This window comes from Scyliorhinus canicula, chromosome 16, assembly GCF_902713615.1.
Source record: "Scyliorhinus canicula chromosome 16, sScyCan1.1, whole genome shotgun sequence".
Taxonomy (NCBI): domain Eukaryota; kingdom Metazoa; phylum Chordata; class Chondrichthyes; order Carcharhiniformes; family Scyliorhinidae; genus Scyliorhinus; species Scyliorhinus canicula.
The window spans coordinates 143,591,610-143,608,993 of record NC_052161.1 but is presented as its reverse complement, the minus strand read 5'-3'; the positions used below and the strand labels follow the sequence as shown (position 1 = coordinate 143,608,993).

The 17,384-nt window shown below is 43.8% G+C and overlaps 1 protein-coding gene across 1 annotated transcript; it reads left to right on the top strand.

Moving 5' to 3' along the window:
- The first annotated feature begins 237 nt into the window (after nt 1-237).
- On the top strand, nt 238-16,602 carry ybx1 (Y box binding protein 1). Its single transcript, XM_038821600.1, has 10 exons — nt 238-458; nt 2,455-2,518; nt 2,750-2,783; nt 7,175-7,264; nt 7,499-7,618; nt 9,831-10,022; nt 10,705-10,802; nt 15,248-15,413; nt 16,071-16,166; nt 16,247-16,602. Exons 1-9 carry the CDS (start codon nt 368-370, stop codon nt 16,137-16,139), a joined length of 924 nt encoding a protein of 307 aa, XP_038677528.1. The 5' UTR covers nt 238-367; the 3' UTR covers nt 16,140-16,166; nt 16,247-16,602.
- The last annotated feature ends 782 nt before the right edge of the window (nt 16,603-17,384 follow it).

Genomic DNA, 17,384 nt, shown 5'->3' with positions numbered 1-17,384 from the left:
TTGACAGGGCTGCGGACCAATGGAGAGCGGGCTCTCAGCCAATGGAGAGCGGGCTGCGGGCCAATGGGGAGCGGGCTACGGGGGCCGGCCCCCAGTCACGGCCGTTAGTGGTGGAATGTTGGGCGGGTGGCAGGTGATGGACGGGCGGTGGGACCAATGGGGGCTGGGAGGCCGGTGATGGACCGGCGGGCGGACCAATGGACGGCGGTGCAGGGGGCGGGCCCCGCGGCGGTATTTATTTGAAATTCTCGCGAGAGGGCCGCCATGTTCTTTCAGCGGAGGGAGCGGGAGAGGAGCGGAGCGGAGAGAGCGCAGCCCCCAGCTGAGAGCGGCCCCACTGTACCATCACCCGCAGCCTGACAACACCATGAGCGAGGCCGAGACAGAGCAACAACCCGAACAACCACAGCAGCAACAGCCAGACAAACCCAAATCCCCTGGGGAGAAGAAAGTCATCGGTGGGTGAGGCCGGCGGGTGGCCGGGCAGGAGGCCCCGGGGGCGGGCGCGGCGGGTACGCGAGGCCGGGGCTTCCCCCGCGGCCTGGCTCCGGTTCTCCCGCGGGGCCGTAACCGCCGCCCACCTCGAGCTCGCCTGGATTCAAAAAGCAACGGCCGGGGAGGGGGCGCGGGGAGGGGGGCGCGGACCCCGCCGGCAGCGGGGACCCCGCCGGCAGCGGGACATGGGGCGGGGGTGCCGCCGGCGAGGGCAGGGTCCGGGGGCGGTGGGGCTGAGGAGCCGCTCCCCGGGGGCGGCGGCCACGTGTAGCCGGGGCCGGGCTGCCTGATCCCGGGCCGGGCGGCCACATGTCGGCAGCGTGCGGGCGGAGGGAGGGAGGGCCCCAGCGCTCGGAACCCGCCTCAAACCGCCGCCCGGCGCACGTTGGTGCCGCCGCGCTGGAATGCGGTTCAAACGGCGGCGTGGAACCCGCCGCCCAACCGCCGGATCCCCGCGCGACAGCCGCCCGGCGGGATCCCCGCCCGCCCAGCTGGGCGCTGTGACAGCTCCCGGGCTGTAATCCGGATTTGTTGACATGGCCCCGGGCCAGCAGCAGCTCAGCATTGGACTGGACACTAAAACTTTGGCAGCTGCCAAGAACAAAGCACAAGGCTGAACATGTCTGCCCTGAGAGCTGGGACCATGCTGCAAGAGGCAGCCTGCCTGTGTGTGCAGCCCCCTTTCCACATCTGTATTGACAGGGCTTTCACTAAAACCTCTCCCAACTAGGCCACAGCATTCATTGTGCCCTCTAACCTGCTGCTGCTTTTTCATTTCCAATGTGTTGAGTGGACTGTTCAAATCTACTTCCTGCTCCCTTGCCAAATGGGCATTGCTGGCTACTGATCACCTCTGTTTGAATAAATAGCATCTCCTGCGTGAGGGTGTTGGGCACAATTGTCAACTGACATGTAGGTAGTTCACATCAAACAATAAGTCAAATCATGTGGTGTAGCTGAATTAAACAAAATAACAGTTCTAATGACAAGTCAATTCACTTGGCTCTCTCTCTGCTGAGCTCAGTAAATAAACCCTTTACACCAGGACTGATGTCATCTGCACTCAGTTGCCCAGTTGAATGACACTGAATAAATCTGCCATTTGGTTTGTTTAGGCATTTCGATTTGTCAGATTAGTTACTGATGTCCCAGGTCATCAATGCTTTTGGCATTTACAGTCTGGATTGTATAGAGACAGCGGTTATGTTGCAGGTGTACAAAACCCTGGTTCCACCCCACCTGCAGTCAGCACTTCTGGGCACCATACCTTTGGAAGGATATTTTGGCCTTTGAGGAAATACAACATGCATTTTACACTTGTTATAATTTGGAAGGTTATGGGGTGATCTGATCAAGTTAGTCCAGATTTTTTTCAGTAGATATTGTCACTGGTAGTGATTCGAAAATGAAGGGGCCTAGACTGTTCAGGAGAGATGTTAGGAAGATCTTCACTCAAAGGGCGTTATAGGTTTGGAACTCTTCCACAAACAGCAGTTGAAGCTAGGTCTTTTTTCAAAGATATTAAGGTGTATGGAGTTAGGTCATCGATCAGCAAGGGTCTCATTAAATACAGTGACAGTCTTGAGTTGAACGGCCCACACCTGGTCCTATGTTTGGCTACGTATTTGGGATTGGGTGGGAGCTTTGTAGGAAATTAACTTGAGAATGTTTGCATTTTCAAATGTTTCTATTGCTCTTCATAGGAACACTAATTGTGGTCCTGTTTTGGGTGCAAATCCTTATCCCATTGTTCCATGCTGCCATCCCTATCCAGAATCTGCCCCAGTTAATTTTCAGTTTGCCAGTTGTCTTCAGTAAACTGCTGCTCCTGTGGTTTGGAGTTCTGTAGGGATTTTATTGCTTATGTTCTCTTAAATTAGATCAGATGTTCATTGAAAGTTAAGCTTGTGTATCAAAATCGTGAGTCAAATATTGGAAGCCATATTTTTCTCTTTCCAGCAACAAAGGTTCTTGGAACAGTAAAGTGGTTCAATGTACGAAATGGCTACGGATTTATCAACAGGTCAGTGGACAGTCTCCATGCATAGTATTTACAGCCAGGAGGCTTTTGTCATTGCAGCTTTAAAACTTCTACATAGAACCGCAAAAAATATTAACAGCAGTTTATCATAATGGTCTGAAATGTTGAGTTAAATTACTGAATAAATTGCCCTGTGGATATGACTGGTGAAGGAAAATTACTTCAGACATGTATGGCACAAATATGTGAAGTATAACTCTTTTTGCTTTATAGGAATGATACGAAGGAAGATGTATTTGTACATCAGGTGAGTCTATGTTTTAAGGAATGCATGTGTACTGCTAGTAGAGGCCCTTGTATGACCATACAGGTTGGCGATGTCTCAAGACAATCATGCTGATAATATGGACAGTTATGTTGGTAAATATGTTGAGCTAATTACTGGGGTCAGCTATGTCTTAATTTGCTGCAATGTTGTGCTGCTGCCTATAACTAAGAGCACTGCTCCGGTTGAATGGCATTCGAGGAGACAGACTTGCATTTGTATAGTGAGTATTCTATTTGGTTCCTGTCATTCATTTGGATTCTGTATTTCCACAGCTTAATACCCGTGCCTAACAAAGCCAAAGAGCAAATTGCTGTGGATGTTGGATATCAGAATGAAACCAATGAATTATTGAAATATCGAGCATTTATTGGAGTTCATTGAAAAAGTAACGTGCTGTGGATAAAGGGGAACCATTTCCAGGGGGCATTTAATGCCACTTTAAGGGTTATGTGGAAAATTAAAGTTCATGGTGTAGGGTGTAGCATATTGGCATGATTTAAGATTGGCTAGCTCACAGGAAACGGAACCCATATATTGGGTGCAACGTGTTAATGAGTGGTGTCACAGGGGTCAGTGCTGGGGCCTCAACCGTTTACAATTTGTATCAATGACTTGGATGAAGTGAGGAAAGGTAAACAAAGTCAGGATAGTAAGTGGAGAGAGAGGCTACAAAGGGGTATAAGCAGGTTAGGTAAGTGGGCAAGGATTTGGCAAATGGGAGTATAATGTGCCAAAATGAAATTGTCCATTTTGGCAGGAAGAACTAAAAAAACTAAATGGTGTGAGATTGTAGAGGAATCTGCATATCCTAATGCATCAATTGCAAAAGTTACTATGCAGGTTACAGCAGGTAATTGGGAAAGCTAATGTAATTGCTTCAGAAATACAGTACATTGGTGAGACCACATCTGGAGTCTCCTTATTTAAGGAAGGATGTAAATGCAGTTCAGAAGGTTTACTGGACGTGGAAATGTCTGACTGGCTTGGTTTGTATCTGCTGTGGTTTAGTACTGAAAGGTGACTTGAAACACCAGTTCCTGAGGGGTCTTGACAGGGTGGATATGTCCTTTTGTGAGAAAATTATAGAACGAGGTGTCACTGCTTAAAAATAATGGGCCACCCATTTGTGTGTCTTCGATGGTAAATACAGAGTCTGAATATTTCTAAGGTAGAGGTGGTTAGATTCTTGATAAAGTCAAGTCGCCATAGTCTCAGATGGCCATAGGCTGCTTTCCCCTTTGAGGGGGAGAGCTGACTGGTGGAGATTTAACCTGAGGGTTACCACACCTCGGGAGGGGCCTTCATGAATTCTTTTTTAAAAAAAATTTTTTTAGAGTCCCAATTATTTTTTCCAATTAAGGGGCAATTTAGCGTGGCCAATCCACCTATCCTGCACATTTGTTTTTGGGTTGTGGGGGCGAAACCCACGCAGACACTGGGAGAATGTGCAAACTCCTAACGGACAGTGACCCAGAGCCGGGATTCGAACCCGGGTCCTCAGCGCTGTAGGCAGCAATGCTAACCACTGTGCCACCGTGCTGCCCGGGGCATTCATGAATAACCTCAACTGGTACATGAATTGAACCTGTGCTGTTGGCCTTGCTCTGCATCACAAATCAGCTAACCAGCCAACTGAGCTAGCAGGGAGGTTATCAAGAGTGGGCAGGAATGTGGAGTTAGATTCTAATTGGATGATTTTATTGAACAGCAGAGTGGACTCGGGTGGCCTACTCGACTAATTCTTACAGCTTGCAGCATCTTTGAGAGCAAAGTTTCAAGCTGATGACTTGCTCAGATTAGTTTGAACAAAAGTTAACCTGAAATATTGTTCATCTCTCCACAGGTATTGTTAAACCCAATAAGTATTTCTGAATACCTTTCATAAAGTCCTTCCTGATGCCACACCTGAACAACAAACTATCTTTTAAAACCGAGATAGATAACTTTATGATCAATAAGGGGATCAGGGGTTATGGGGAGAAGGCAGGACAATGGGGTGAGAAAAATATCAGCTATGATTGAATGGCGGAGCAGACGCGATGGGCCGAGTGGCCTCATTCTGCTGCTCCTGTGTCTTATGGAAAGATCTGGATCAGAGGGACAGGGTCTGGATTATAACAGAAGCTTGTGTAAAACGAGCTAATCTGAGCAGTGTAGCCCCTTAATGTTTGTCTTTCCAAAGGATGAAGAAATGCATCTGCCTTTAAGATCACTGGTTAGATTTCTAAAAACAGGACCATGCTTTGTGCCATGTGTAAGCAATAAAGGAAGTAGTCATGTGGAAGATTATGCAATGGTGGGTTGATTATTGAGCACTGGGATATGGTTAGGCTTTAGATGGTAGCAGCGATGAAGGATTGCTGAATTTTTGCAGTAGATTTGCAGATGTGCAAAGCAAACAAGATTACCAGTGAATGTTCATATTGATGAATTGAGGCAATGGGTAAATACATTTTGTGTTGCCAGTGGGATAATCCTAAATGCAAACTCTGTAAACTTTTCCTAAGGCAGGAGCATGAAATTATTGAAGAGAATCTGAGGTAGTTGCATGTTACATCTTGGTGAGGATAGATACTTGGGACAACCATTTATCAGTGGGTATTTGGTTATCTACAATTGTATGGATCTGTCTGGGAATTGACTACAGAAGTTTGTAATTGATAGCACAAGACCCAAGTAGTAGACACATTCACTTTTCTGCTATAACTAAAAGTGGCAACTATTTCAGAATCACAGATGAAATGTACTATGTGCCTTTTGTCAAAGTTAAAACTAAAAAGCTCTCAAAATCAGCATGTTCGCTTGGGCATGGGAGGTCCATATGAATTCTTTTTTCCATTGTTGGGTTAGGTAATTGGTAGGTTCTCGGGAAAACTACTTGCATTATTGCAATGTGGGAAGTGCCTTCGGGCTCTTTTGTATTTGTATCTGGCTCTTGAGATTGAAACTTATAGCTGACTAGTATACAGAGACCTGAGCGGCCACTGTATTTCTGCCAAGAGTTTAACCTGCACCATTATGACAACGAGTCTCATCGATGATCCTCTGTGCTCTTGAGGGGTTCAAAGATCCCTATTTGAGAATCACTGCTTTAAACAATCATGGTGCTTTATAGAATATACATCTTGGTTGAAGTGTGATGTGCAGTTTTAAAAATAGATTGTAGGTAGAATGGATGAGTGAGGTAATAAGTTTCTTTAGGACAAATTCAACACATTTTGAAAAGGAAGAATATTTGGGAGTAGCTGTTTTAAGCTCCATGGGAGTTGATAAGAGAAGTATTGACAGATTGGAAACTACAGGTGATGGGACGATTCCTGCAGGTGACGGGCAGCATGGTGGCATAGTGGTTAGCACAATTGCTTCACAGCTCCAGGGTCCCAGGTTTGATTCCTGGCTTGGGTCACTGTCTGTGCGGAGTCTGCATGTTCTCCCCGTGTGTGCGTGGGTTTCTCCGGTTTCCTCCCACAGTCCAAAGATGTGCAGGTTAAGTGGATTGGCCATGCTAAATTGCCCTTAGTGTGCAAAATTGCCCTTTAATGTTACGTGGGGTTACTGGGTTATGGGGATAGGGTGGAGGTGTGGGCTTGAGTAGGGTGCTCTTTCCAAGAGCCGGTGCAGACTCGATGGGCTGAGTAGCCTCCTTCTGCACTTTAAAATTCTATGATTCTTCAAAAGCATTTTAATACAGGGATTATTGGAACAGTCTCCAGTACGTGAATAGCAGGTCATATCAATAGTACACGGAGGCTTGATATTCATCTGCTTCTGGCTGGTAATTAAATTATTAAGCCATGTGCACATGAATCCAGTTGTAAGTTGCTATAATTAGGTTCTGCAGGAGTTTGTTACTGTTGACAATTCTTGCTTCTCGTTAATCCAATTGCCTTTTCAGTTACTCTGTTATTTGTGGTCACTAGTGTTGAAACTCCAATCGCTGCAGCTAAGTACTGTTGGAACCCATGCACTTTATCTGATGGATAGTCAGCTGGGATATGTTTTCAGTAGACTTGATGGTTCTTGGCTGGCTAAGGATCTGGCGATGGGCTGTACTTAGATTTTTGCTTGTACAGTGCTCTTTATATTCCATGTATTGTAGTTTGCTCCTGTAGTTCCTGACGCTCAATAGCCAAGTACTTGAAATACTCAGCATCTGGGCCTCTCATACAGAGAGAAATGGTTAATGTTTCTGGTTGATGACTGTTCAGCAGAACTCTTTCCTCTGCAAGAACTGAGTGGCATTCCAACACTGGTTCTTAATGACTGCTTCGTCAAATAAGTGACCATTTTGGGAAATGTAAAGTAATGCATTATTGTAAATGTAAAGGCAATGATTTAAAATCTTAAATGAGGTGCTGAACTCTTTACAGACTGCCATAAAGAAGAATAACCCACGGAAATACCTACGTAGTGTTGGAGACGGTGAAACTGTGGAGTTTGACGTAGTGGAGGGCGAAAAGGTACTGTGCAAGTTGTGATAGGATCTTAATACACAGTTGTGAAGTCCGTGAGTCTGATGCACCTTTACTAACGGGAGTTTCTAATTCTTCAAATTCGATCTTTGATGTAGCAGTTGTAATATTTTGTTCCTAAAGAAATACAAATAATGCATGGCATATTCTGGGCCTTACTTAATTTGATATGTATACCGACAAAATTGTTTTTAATTTTAATATAGTACTTATGATTTCTAGGGTGCAGAGGCGGCAAATGTCACTGGTCCAGGTGGAGTTCCAGTCCAAGGAAGCCGATATGCTGCGGACCGAAATCGTTACCGTCGCTACAACCCTCGCCGCCGAGGCCCACCGCGTAATGTAAATATAGAAAGTTTATTTTCGGTTCCATTAATGTCCTGATGGTTGCATTGTCCTCGTGCGAGGGCAGCTAGGTAACAATGTCACTGAGGACATGCCTCCATATGGAGCTAAATATCTGCTTTTTTTCTGGGTGTGGAGCTGCAGAGTACCAGAGATGGCTATGTATGTATGTGAGGTTAATCTATGGATATCGTGCACTTTATATAAAAAAAAATATTGTTCATTGATGGGATGTGGGCATCTCTGGCTAGGCCAACATTTAGTGCCCATACCTAGTTGCCCTTCAGATGGTGGTGATGAGCTGCTGCCTTGAACTGCTGCAATCCTGTTTGTGTAGTTCCACCCACAGTCCTGTTAGGGAGCTCCAGGATTTTGACCCAGTGACAGTGAAGGAACTGAGATATATTTCCAAGTCAGGATGGTGAGTGACTTGGAGGGGAACCTCCAGGTGGTGGGGTTTACAGGTATCTGCTGCTCTTATCCGTCTAGATGGTAGTGGTCATATGTTTGCAAGGTCCTGCCTCAGGAACTGTAACAAATTCCTGCAGTGCATCTTGTAGATGGTGCACATTGCTGTCACCTGTTTGTCAATGGTGAAGGGATTGAATGCTGGTGGAAAGAGAGCAATCAAGCAGATTGCTTTATGCTGGATGGTGTTGAGCTTCTTGAGTGTTGTTGGAATTGTGCACTCCCAGGCAAATGAAGAGTATTCCTTCGTGTTTTGTCAATGGTGGGGTATCAGGAAGTGAATTGCTCACTAGGATTGCGAGCCTCTGACCTGCTCTGGTAGCGACAGTATTAATATGGCTAGTCTAGTTCAGTTTCTGACTGGTAACCCCCAGACTGTTGTTTGTGGGGGATTCCGACATGGTATTGCCATTGAATGTCAAGGGGCGATGGTTAGACGCTTTCTTGTAGGAGATGGTCATTGCCCACCACTTGTGTGGAAGAATTAACTTGCCAACTCAGCCCAAGTCTGGATATTGTACAGATCTTGCTGCATTTGTACATGGACTAACCTGTACAACTGGAACCCAACGATTGAAGGCATGTGAGAAGTGGCCAAGAAAGGAGGAGTTCAAACCAAATATTTGTCATTATATACTGAATGGCAGAGCAGGCTCAGGCTGTATGATTCACACATTACCCTGTTTCAGTCGGGCACAAAATCACACCTATTAATCCCGGGTATTTGATATGGGCACATATAAATTCAAATGATGGCATCCATTCATTGTGACAGGGAGGATATTAAGCAGGGTTTTTGCCTTGAATAATTTTCTATTTTGCTGATAGAGATTGCTTTGCAAGCATAGTTTAATTTTCCTTGATGACGAAACAAAAACTGGTTTCTATACAACTGCCCAAATGTGAACCTTGGAGCTTAAGGGTACAATGTCATTGTGTCCCAAATTGCTAAGACATTGTGAAATAGTTGAGTGCACTGGGAGGGATAAGCTGGTTTTACTACATTTACTCTGGTGGAAGACACTAGTTTGAAGGGAGTTTTGTATTGTTCATATTTATATTGGATAGAAAAACATGCCACTGGCTCATTTGGACACTTGGTAAAACTAGTTTGACACTGTTCAGAATTTGCATTCCTTCTAGAGTGGTAGCCCAATCCAAATGAAATGAAAATCGCTTATTGTCACAAGTAGGCTTCAAATGAAGTTACTGTGTACAGCCCCTAGTCGTCACATTCCAGCACCTGGTCTGGAGAAGGCTGGTACGGGAATTGAACTCGCACTGCTAAACCAACTTTCATGGCTTGTGGGTGTTGCTGGCTATGCCAGCATCTGTTGCCCATCCCTAATTGCCACAGAACTGACTTGCTAAGCTATTTCAAGTGGCAGTTACGTGCAGGCCAGACCAAGTAAAGGTGGCAGATTTCCTTACCTAAACAATCATGAGTGAATCAGATTGGTTTTTACAGCAATTGATGAGTTTCATGGCACCATTACTGAGACTAATTTAAATTCCACCAGTAGCTATGATGGAATTTGAACACATCCCCAGCGCCTGGATCTCTAATCCAGTGACATCACTGTGCCACTGTCTCCCCAGATCTATTGAGATTATTACATCCAAGGAAACTCTACCTTTTATCTGTACCTTGTAGATTTACTGGCATGTGCTCAAATAGTGTTTGTTGCCTGTTAATTTTACATTTAAAAACAATAATTGCTTTGGTATGATTTTTAATTAGTACCAACAGAACATTGAAGGTGGAGAGAAAGGAGATGGAGCAGAGACAGCAACAGATGGAGAAAACCAGGAATATCAAAATCAACAGCATCGCCCTCCATACAGAAGACAGCGTTATCCACCCTACTTTGTTCGTCGCCGCTATGGTCGCCGTCCACAATATAGCAACCAGCCTCAGGGAGAAGTTACTGAGGTAGCATAAAGACATATCGTCGAGATTGCTCTTTTCAAATTTGTTCAATTGGTTTATTGAAGTATTGGCAATTTTCCAAAAGGTTTTAAAGATTTTGTGACTTTGCACCCATTGCTTATCAGGAAAATTAGAGGGACCCTTGAACTGCCAGGTATTAACTCGCATTAATTTCACTAGAGGGAGCTAGTAATTCGCCTTTAATTCTAGATGAGGAAAACCTTTTGATCCAGTCCAACTGAGCCAGGAAAAATAGGCTCCTTTCTGTCCGGTATCATTTCTGGAATGACTCTCATGTTTCTGTCTTCATCCATTTCACATCCTGATCACACTGGTGAACTTTAACCTAAATTTTCCGTTTGCTGTATTGCACAAATTTTGCAACACAAATGCCAAAAAGAACAGCAATAATGCAAAAATAGGCTAAAACCAGAAATGTTTCCATGGCAGCTCTTGTTCATGAGTCTGTTGTGTGGTGTCGGTTATTTTTCATTTTATTCCTTTTTGGTCATTTGAATTTCCTCATTACCTGCATGTTTATGGATTTGTGACTTCAGTCTGAGCCACTAATGTTAGCTTGTAGGTGAAAGCTATGATGTAAGTAGAGACATTATGTAAATTGGGCCTTTGAGAACAAGGGACACCTGTTAATGTTCTAATAGTTTTATTCCTTTTGTTGTAAAAGGGTGGTGAAATAAATGAAAATCAAGTTGCTGGGGAAGAAGGTGGTAAACCCAACAGAGGACAAAATCGTTTTAGGGGCTACCGTCCACGCTACCGCAGGTATGCTGCATCTTTGCTTTGGAATATGAGATCCAAATAACTTGTATAGCTATTCAACTGTGATGTCATTAATTGTTAACTGTGTATATTTGTATTTAACTGCCGTTGGTTCTAATTCTGTTCGGTTATTGTTATTTTGATGTTTGACTAGCTGTGCCTTTTTGAGTCAATATTGTATTTTTAGCTGTTTTATTTTTATATATTAAAGATTTTAAAGAAAATAGGAGCAGGAGGAGACCTTTTGAGTCTGATCTGCCATTCATCATGATCATGAATTATCCAATTCAGCAGCCTAATTCTGCTTTTCCCCACATCCTTTGATTCCCATTGCTCCAAGTGCTATGTCTAACTGCTTCTTGAAAACATACAATGTTTTGGCTTCAATTACTTCCTGTGATTATGAATTCCTCAGGCTCACCACTCTGGGTGAAGAACTTTCTCATCTATCCTAAATGGTCAACCACGTATCCTCAGACTGACCTTTGGTTCTGGACACTCCCATCCTACCTACATCTACCCTGTCCTGTTTGAATTTTATAGGTTTTGAGGAGATCCCTCATTTCTCCTGACCTCCAGTGAATACAATCCTAACCGATTCAATCTCATGAAATGGCTACCAATAATGCAAAAGATATTCAGAAGGAAAATGACAGCACACAGGCAGATGTACTGCAAGTAGAAAAAGAAGCTGCAAGTAAATGGGTGAAGACAGTAAACACTATGTGGGTCATTGTAAGCGACTGAGTGCAACAAGGGGCATTTAGCAAAGAAGTGCCGGGTGCTATGAAAGTTGAAGGCTGAATAGGAATCTTTCTCCGTTGATGTTGTTTGGAAAGCTCGGACCAGGCAGAGGAGCATTATTGTAACATTTATTGAGTGAAGGGCATGCAGAACCCATGGACGAAATGGGGTTCAAGCAGGTGCCAGGTAAACGAGGCACATTACAGGACTGGTAGACTGTAAATCCTTGGGCTACTCACAGTTTCAAGTGGAGGACTGTGCCCTATGCCATGAAAGCCAAAGTAGATGAGGAATTTCAGCAGCTGCAAAGGCTAGGAATTATTGAGTCCATTCAGTTTTCATGTTGGCAGCTCCAATTGTTCTGATCTTTAACAGCGATGGTACTATGCATGTATGTGGAGATTAAAAACTTTCCATTTACAAGCTAGGTAGCCTGTCCTCCTGAGACACTCCCTTGAAACTTTCCCGATCTCCAGTGAGTGCTAAACAAATTAAATGATGGTTGGACAAGAGTACCTATTCTGATTCCAGGATGGGCAAGATGAGTTGTGTGCAGGATGATTGGATACTGGGGGTCGAGTGTGGTTGTTCCACCTGGGTGGTTCGCAAGTAACAGATGAAATTCATGTGACTCGTCCAGGTGCCTCTCGAATGAAAAGTAGTCTAGTCTAGCCAGGTTGTATGTTTGGTGCCCAAATATGGACAGGAAGTGAAATCCTGTTCTGCTTGTCAGTCCTAGCAGAAAGTGGTTCCACTCGCACCACTGCATTCATGGGAATAGCCTTGGTTGATAATTGATGTGGATTTTGCAGATTCTTTCATGAGTCGCATGCTTTATAGTCATTGCAGATAACACATTCTAAGTGGTTGTAAGTTTATGTCATGAGCAACGTTATGGCTCCCAGCACCATGGAGAAGCTGCCATGTCTTTGCAACTCCTGGGTTACTGGATTCTCTTGATTCTGATAATGGTATGACATTTACAAGTGAGTTGTGTAAAGGAATGGCGTATGCTATGTGCTTGTACCACTCCTTGCGTCCGGCTTCAAATGGTTTGGCAGTGAGCTGTTCAGGCATCAACGGTAAGATTGAAGAGGACGGCAGGTGATACTTTAGGGACCAAGTTCTTTAGGTGCTTGTTTCAACATTGTATCACACTACAAACTATGGGAGTCCAGCTGAATTATTGGTGGGTAAAAGACTGTTTCACCTGGATCTGCTACATTTAGATGTCAAAGCACAAGTGGGAAGGAGACCAGAAAAGTAGGCGACGCATATTTCTCGTGCTCGGGAGAGACTTTTTAACCTGAATTGCTGTTCGTATCAGGAGATTTGACAGTAACCAGCATTGGCTCCCTGGACTTATTCTTAACCGCAGTAGTCCAATATATTTGGTATGAAATAGAACCGTGTAAGAGTTTGCATGCACCAAGATCATCCCAGTACGTCGTGACTCTGACAGCAAGTTCCAGGTAACAAAATAGAAGGAAACATGGCTGTGAAAATTCAAGTGGTTCCAGTTGTACCAAGCCTTCCAGTGAGCTTTACTTCAGGAGAAGGGCAGTCCTGCACAAGTCAAGCATCACCAGGATTCACGAGTCACCAGTGGTGCACATCAGTAATCTTAAAGCTCTTGAAAGACTGATGTATAATTAAGGCATTCATTTCATTTATATTTCTGTCTCTATAAAGGTAAGTATAATTTAAGGGGGGGAAAGGAGAAGTTATTGTTATAATTCTGCATGTTATTTAACATTGTTTAGATTTATTGTCCTGTGTACCAAGGTACAGTGAAAGTATTCTGCACGCAGTCCAGGTAGATTGTTCCATACATGAAAGACATAGGACATATTATAAATAATGTACAGACATCGATTGGGTGAAGCATATGGAATATAGTGCTACAACTGTAGAGATCAGTTCAGTCTATAAAAGAGGGTCATTCAGGAGTCTGGTAACTGGAGAAGAAGCTGTTTTTGGAACTTTATGCATGTTGTTGACATCAATAAGTGCTGTGATGTCACGATTGCTCCTGTTACCTTTTGTATGTTTGTATTTAACCGACACTAGTTCTAATTCTATTCTGTTACTGTTATAGAAATAACTAGAGCTAGCTGCTCCTTTGAATCAATCTTTTCTCTCAAACATATATTTTTATATATTAATGAACTTTAACTTCATTAACAGTGTGGTTTTGACTATTGTTGTGGTCAAGTTACCAAGAGTCAACTACATTGCTGTGGATCTGGAGTCACTTAGTAGGCTGAGAAAGGACATTAAATTTAATGAAAACATTGTTTTTTTGGAATTTTTAACCCATGTCGCCAAAGCTTTAGCTGGGGCTGCTGGATTACTAGTCCAGTGGCATTACCATGGCACCACTATTGCCCCCAGGAGCAACACCAGGCATATCTGGTGTCCAGCTACTTATGTTAAACAGAACAACCATGTGGTGGTGTCTCCACAAATCTCTATGGGGCAGCCAAGCACTTTAGTGCCAAAGATAATGCAGCCATCTTCAGCCAGAAGTGCCGAGTGGTGATCCATCTGCCTCCAGAGGTGCTCAGCATCTCATGCCAATTTTGATATATTTTATTACACCAGAAAGCAGCTGAAGACGTTGATCTGGCAGGGCTGCCAGCATTGCTCGGCTCCTGTCCTCATAGCTTTGGTCCAAACATGGACAAAGGATCTGGGGTGAGGCCGCCCTTTTCATCAAGGCAGCATTTGACCAACTGACATAATGGAGCCCTAACAAAACAGTCAATGGGAAATCTTCAGCCTTGTAAATGTCCTTCCTTTCATCCTAATGCCAGAAGTGTGAATGCTTTGCTCATGTTTACACGCTGCTCGGCACATTTGTGACGACTTGTACTGAAGCAGCCCATGTAAATCTGCAGCAAGACCTCGATAGCCCTTGGGCTGACAAGTGGCATGTAGCATTTGTGCTGATTCACTCAGTGATTATCACCATCTTGATTGTATTACCATTGTTGAATCACCCACTATTAACATCCTTTGGGGTTACTATCAACCAGGAACTGAACTGGACCGGCTATATACATGGGTCAAGAGATCAGCAATTCTTCATTAAGAAACTCCTCCTCTCCTGACCTTTTAAATCTAATGAGGCAGAAGCAGGGAGTGTGATGGAACGTTGCTTGCGTGAGTGCTGATCCAACAAGAGCTCAAGACGGCCCACTTGATTGATACCCCATCCATGAACCCCCCCACCGTTACACATTGGTTGCAGAGTATAATATATGTACAGCACCTTGACATACAATCATTGTCAGTCTTATCTAAAATTCTGTTGGCAATTACATTGCTCCCAATTGTCCGATTTATTTAATTTTACCATAAGACATGGGAGCAGAATTGGGCCACTCGGCCCATCGAGTCTGCTCCGTCATTCAGTCATGGATGATATTTTCTCATCCCCATTCTCCTGCCTTCTCCCCATAACCCCTGATCCTCTTACTAATCAAGACACTGATTTAACCCCCGCAGCCTTCTGCGGCAAAGAGTTCCACAGATTCACCACCCTCTGGCTGAAGAAATTCCTCCCACTACAATTTGTGTTTGGACTTGTTCTACTTGCCAAAGATTGCTGGAAAATAGCATTTGGTTGAGGTTGATGCATTGAAAACTTGGGTAGTGTCTAATGCTGTATTGAAATTAGTTTAATTTAATTGTTTTGCCAGAGGACCTCCTCGCCCACGTCCACCAAGGGAGGGAAGTAGTGAAGAAGATAAAGAAAACCAAGGGGATGGCCAACAAGATCAACAGTCGCACCCCAGGCGATTTCGCCGCAACTACAATTATAGGCGTCGCCGACCACAAAACCCTAAACCAAAAGATGGCGAGGAGGTAAGATTAATGTTGGTGCCTGTAGAAACTGGCCATATGGAGGTAAACATGGTTAGTTGAAGTTGTCTCTGCCACGTTCCTCCCTTTAGCATTTGACCAACTTATTTCTGTGGTTTTTTTTCCTATCTCGCCTTGTGCTCTCGAGCTTCTCTTGTGTACCAGACTTGGTTCTCTTTTACCACCTAAGCTACCAATCCAGCCTCATGCTAGTTGATATAAATTGTTACCATTCAAGCATCCACTTTCCAAATGTCTGTTTCAACATGTTAATCCCTTTTATCCAACTCTCCCTCTTCGTCAACATTACCACTTCCAGCTGAATTTCTATTTGTGAACTATTGTAAAAGCTAATGGTCCTGTTACTGGCTGTTGGGGTCTGTGCTGGTTGGGTATTTGTCATCTGAGATTGTGTATCAATGCAACAGGTGTGAACAAAAGTTCCTTTAGCAGTGCTATAATCTGAATCAGTGACCATGCGATTACTCCCTACTTGCCATGTGAACCGTTTCATCTCCTGAAATCTGCATCTGGAACAGATCATTGCATTGTCAAGCTCAAGTTGATGCTGAAGAAATGGGGAAGCTGCAGAATTGTCTAAATATGGTCCATCGTTCCATAGCAAAGCACATCTTTATTATGGTTGTTTCTGTCTTTCAGACCAAGGCACCCGAAACACCAGCTGAGAACATCTCTGCTCCGGAGACCGAGCAGGGCAATGCTGAGTAACACCAGCTCAGCATCTCTTAACATCAAGTAAGTATTTGGATATTTGTATTGATTGTCCTTGATTGTTGTACCAAAACTTTGGTAATTACTCTACATTTGTCTTGCAGTTTTGTCATCAAACGAAGACCATCAAAGTCAAATTCCAGCAATAATAAGAAAAGTGAGCTTTCGACTGTAATGAAGATCTGCAGTGCTTGCATACAGTTGACCAGATACCAGAACGTTTCACACTAGTAAACCTATGCAGCATGGTTTCTTAACCTTTCCTGGAACTGCTTTTTGGAACTGGCTTAAAACAGATTTTTGTAGATGGTCTATTTTCCTTTTTACTTCAGATGGTTTTTAAGCTTATTTGATATCTGGTCAATTTGAATTTTTGAAATACCAGTTTTTAATTTGTAAGCATTGTACACCTGAAATTTAAGTACAACCGGGCATCTAATAAAGGTCCGAAAGAACACCATTTGATGTCTTAATTTGTAGTATGACTGTATTTAATGCTATGAAGTCTTGGCAGAATATGCTGAAAAATAATCTGCTTTCCCCATCTATATTGATTTTCTGTCTTTGGAGATGGAAGTAAAGATTCAGTAAAAGCTCAGACGATAAATCTCCAGTTTTTTAAAACTGGAGGTGGGCATTGCTGGCTCGGCAGCATTTAGTACCCATCCCTAATTGCCCTTTAAGGCAGCAGCTCACTACCATTTTAAAACCGCTGTAGGCCTGCAGTTGGGGAGGGAGTTACAGGAATTTGACCCAGTGATGGTGAAGGATTATGCTTGTGCATCTCTCCCTCCTGAATCAGAAGAAGTCTCCCTCTGATACCTAATCCAATATAGTGTTGCAGGAATGCTACACAATTAGAGGTGCTGGTCTTGGCGAGAAGGGGTCCCAAAGTGATGTGGGTGTTGCTGGTGAACAGTCCTTGCTCATCCCTTTCGAAGGTGGTGCTTTGAATAAAACTTGCCAAGCCATTTTGGAGGCAGTCAAGTCTGACCACCATCTAATGATGTGGAAGAAGGGAATGTGATGGAACACTTAGTTGCTTGCTCTCGCTCGTGCTCTCCTTTCTTCTCTTTTCCCCCCCCCTGCTTTGCTGGTGCCATCGAATTGTTTGTTGTAGGTTAGAATTAATTACTGCATCTTGACTGGGCATGTGTACAAATAGTCGTTCAAAAATACAGAGCGAGTATTACTTAAAAAAAGATGTACTTCAAATTTAAAATTCCTATTGTGTTTAGACCT

What these genes read in the sequence shown, in the direction of transcription:
- ybx1 (XM_038821600.1), top strand. Translation starts at nt 368, where the DNA reads ATGAGCGAGGCCGAGACAGAGCAACAACCCGAACAACCACAGCAGCAA. An exon ending in AAGATGTATTTGTACATCAG is followed by an intron (nt 2,784 to 7,174) that starts GTGAGTCTATGT and finishes AACTCTTTACAG; the next exon opens with ACTGCCATAAAGAAGAATAA. An exon ending in CTCAGGGAGAAGTTACTGAG is followed by an intron (nt 10,023 to 10,704) that starts GTAGCATAAAGA and finishes TTGTTGTAAAAG; the next exon opens with GGTGGTGAAATAAATGAAAA.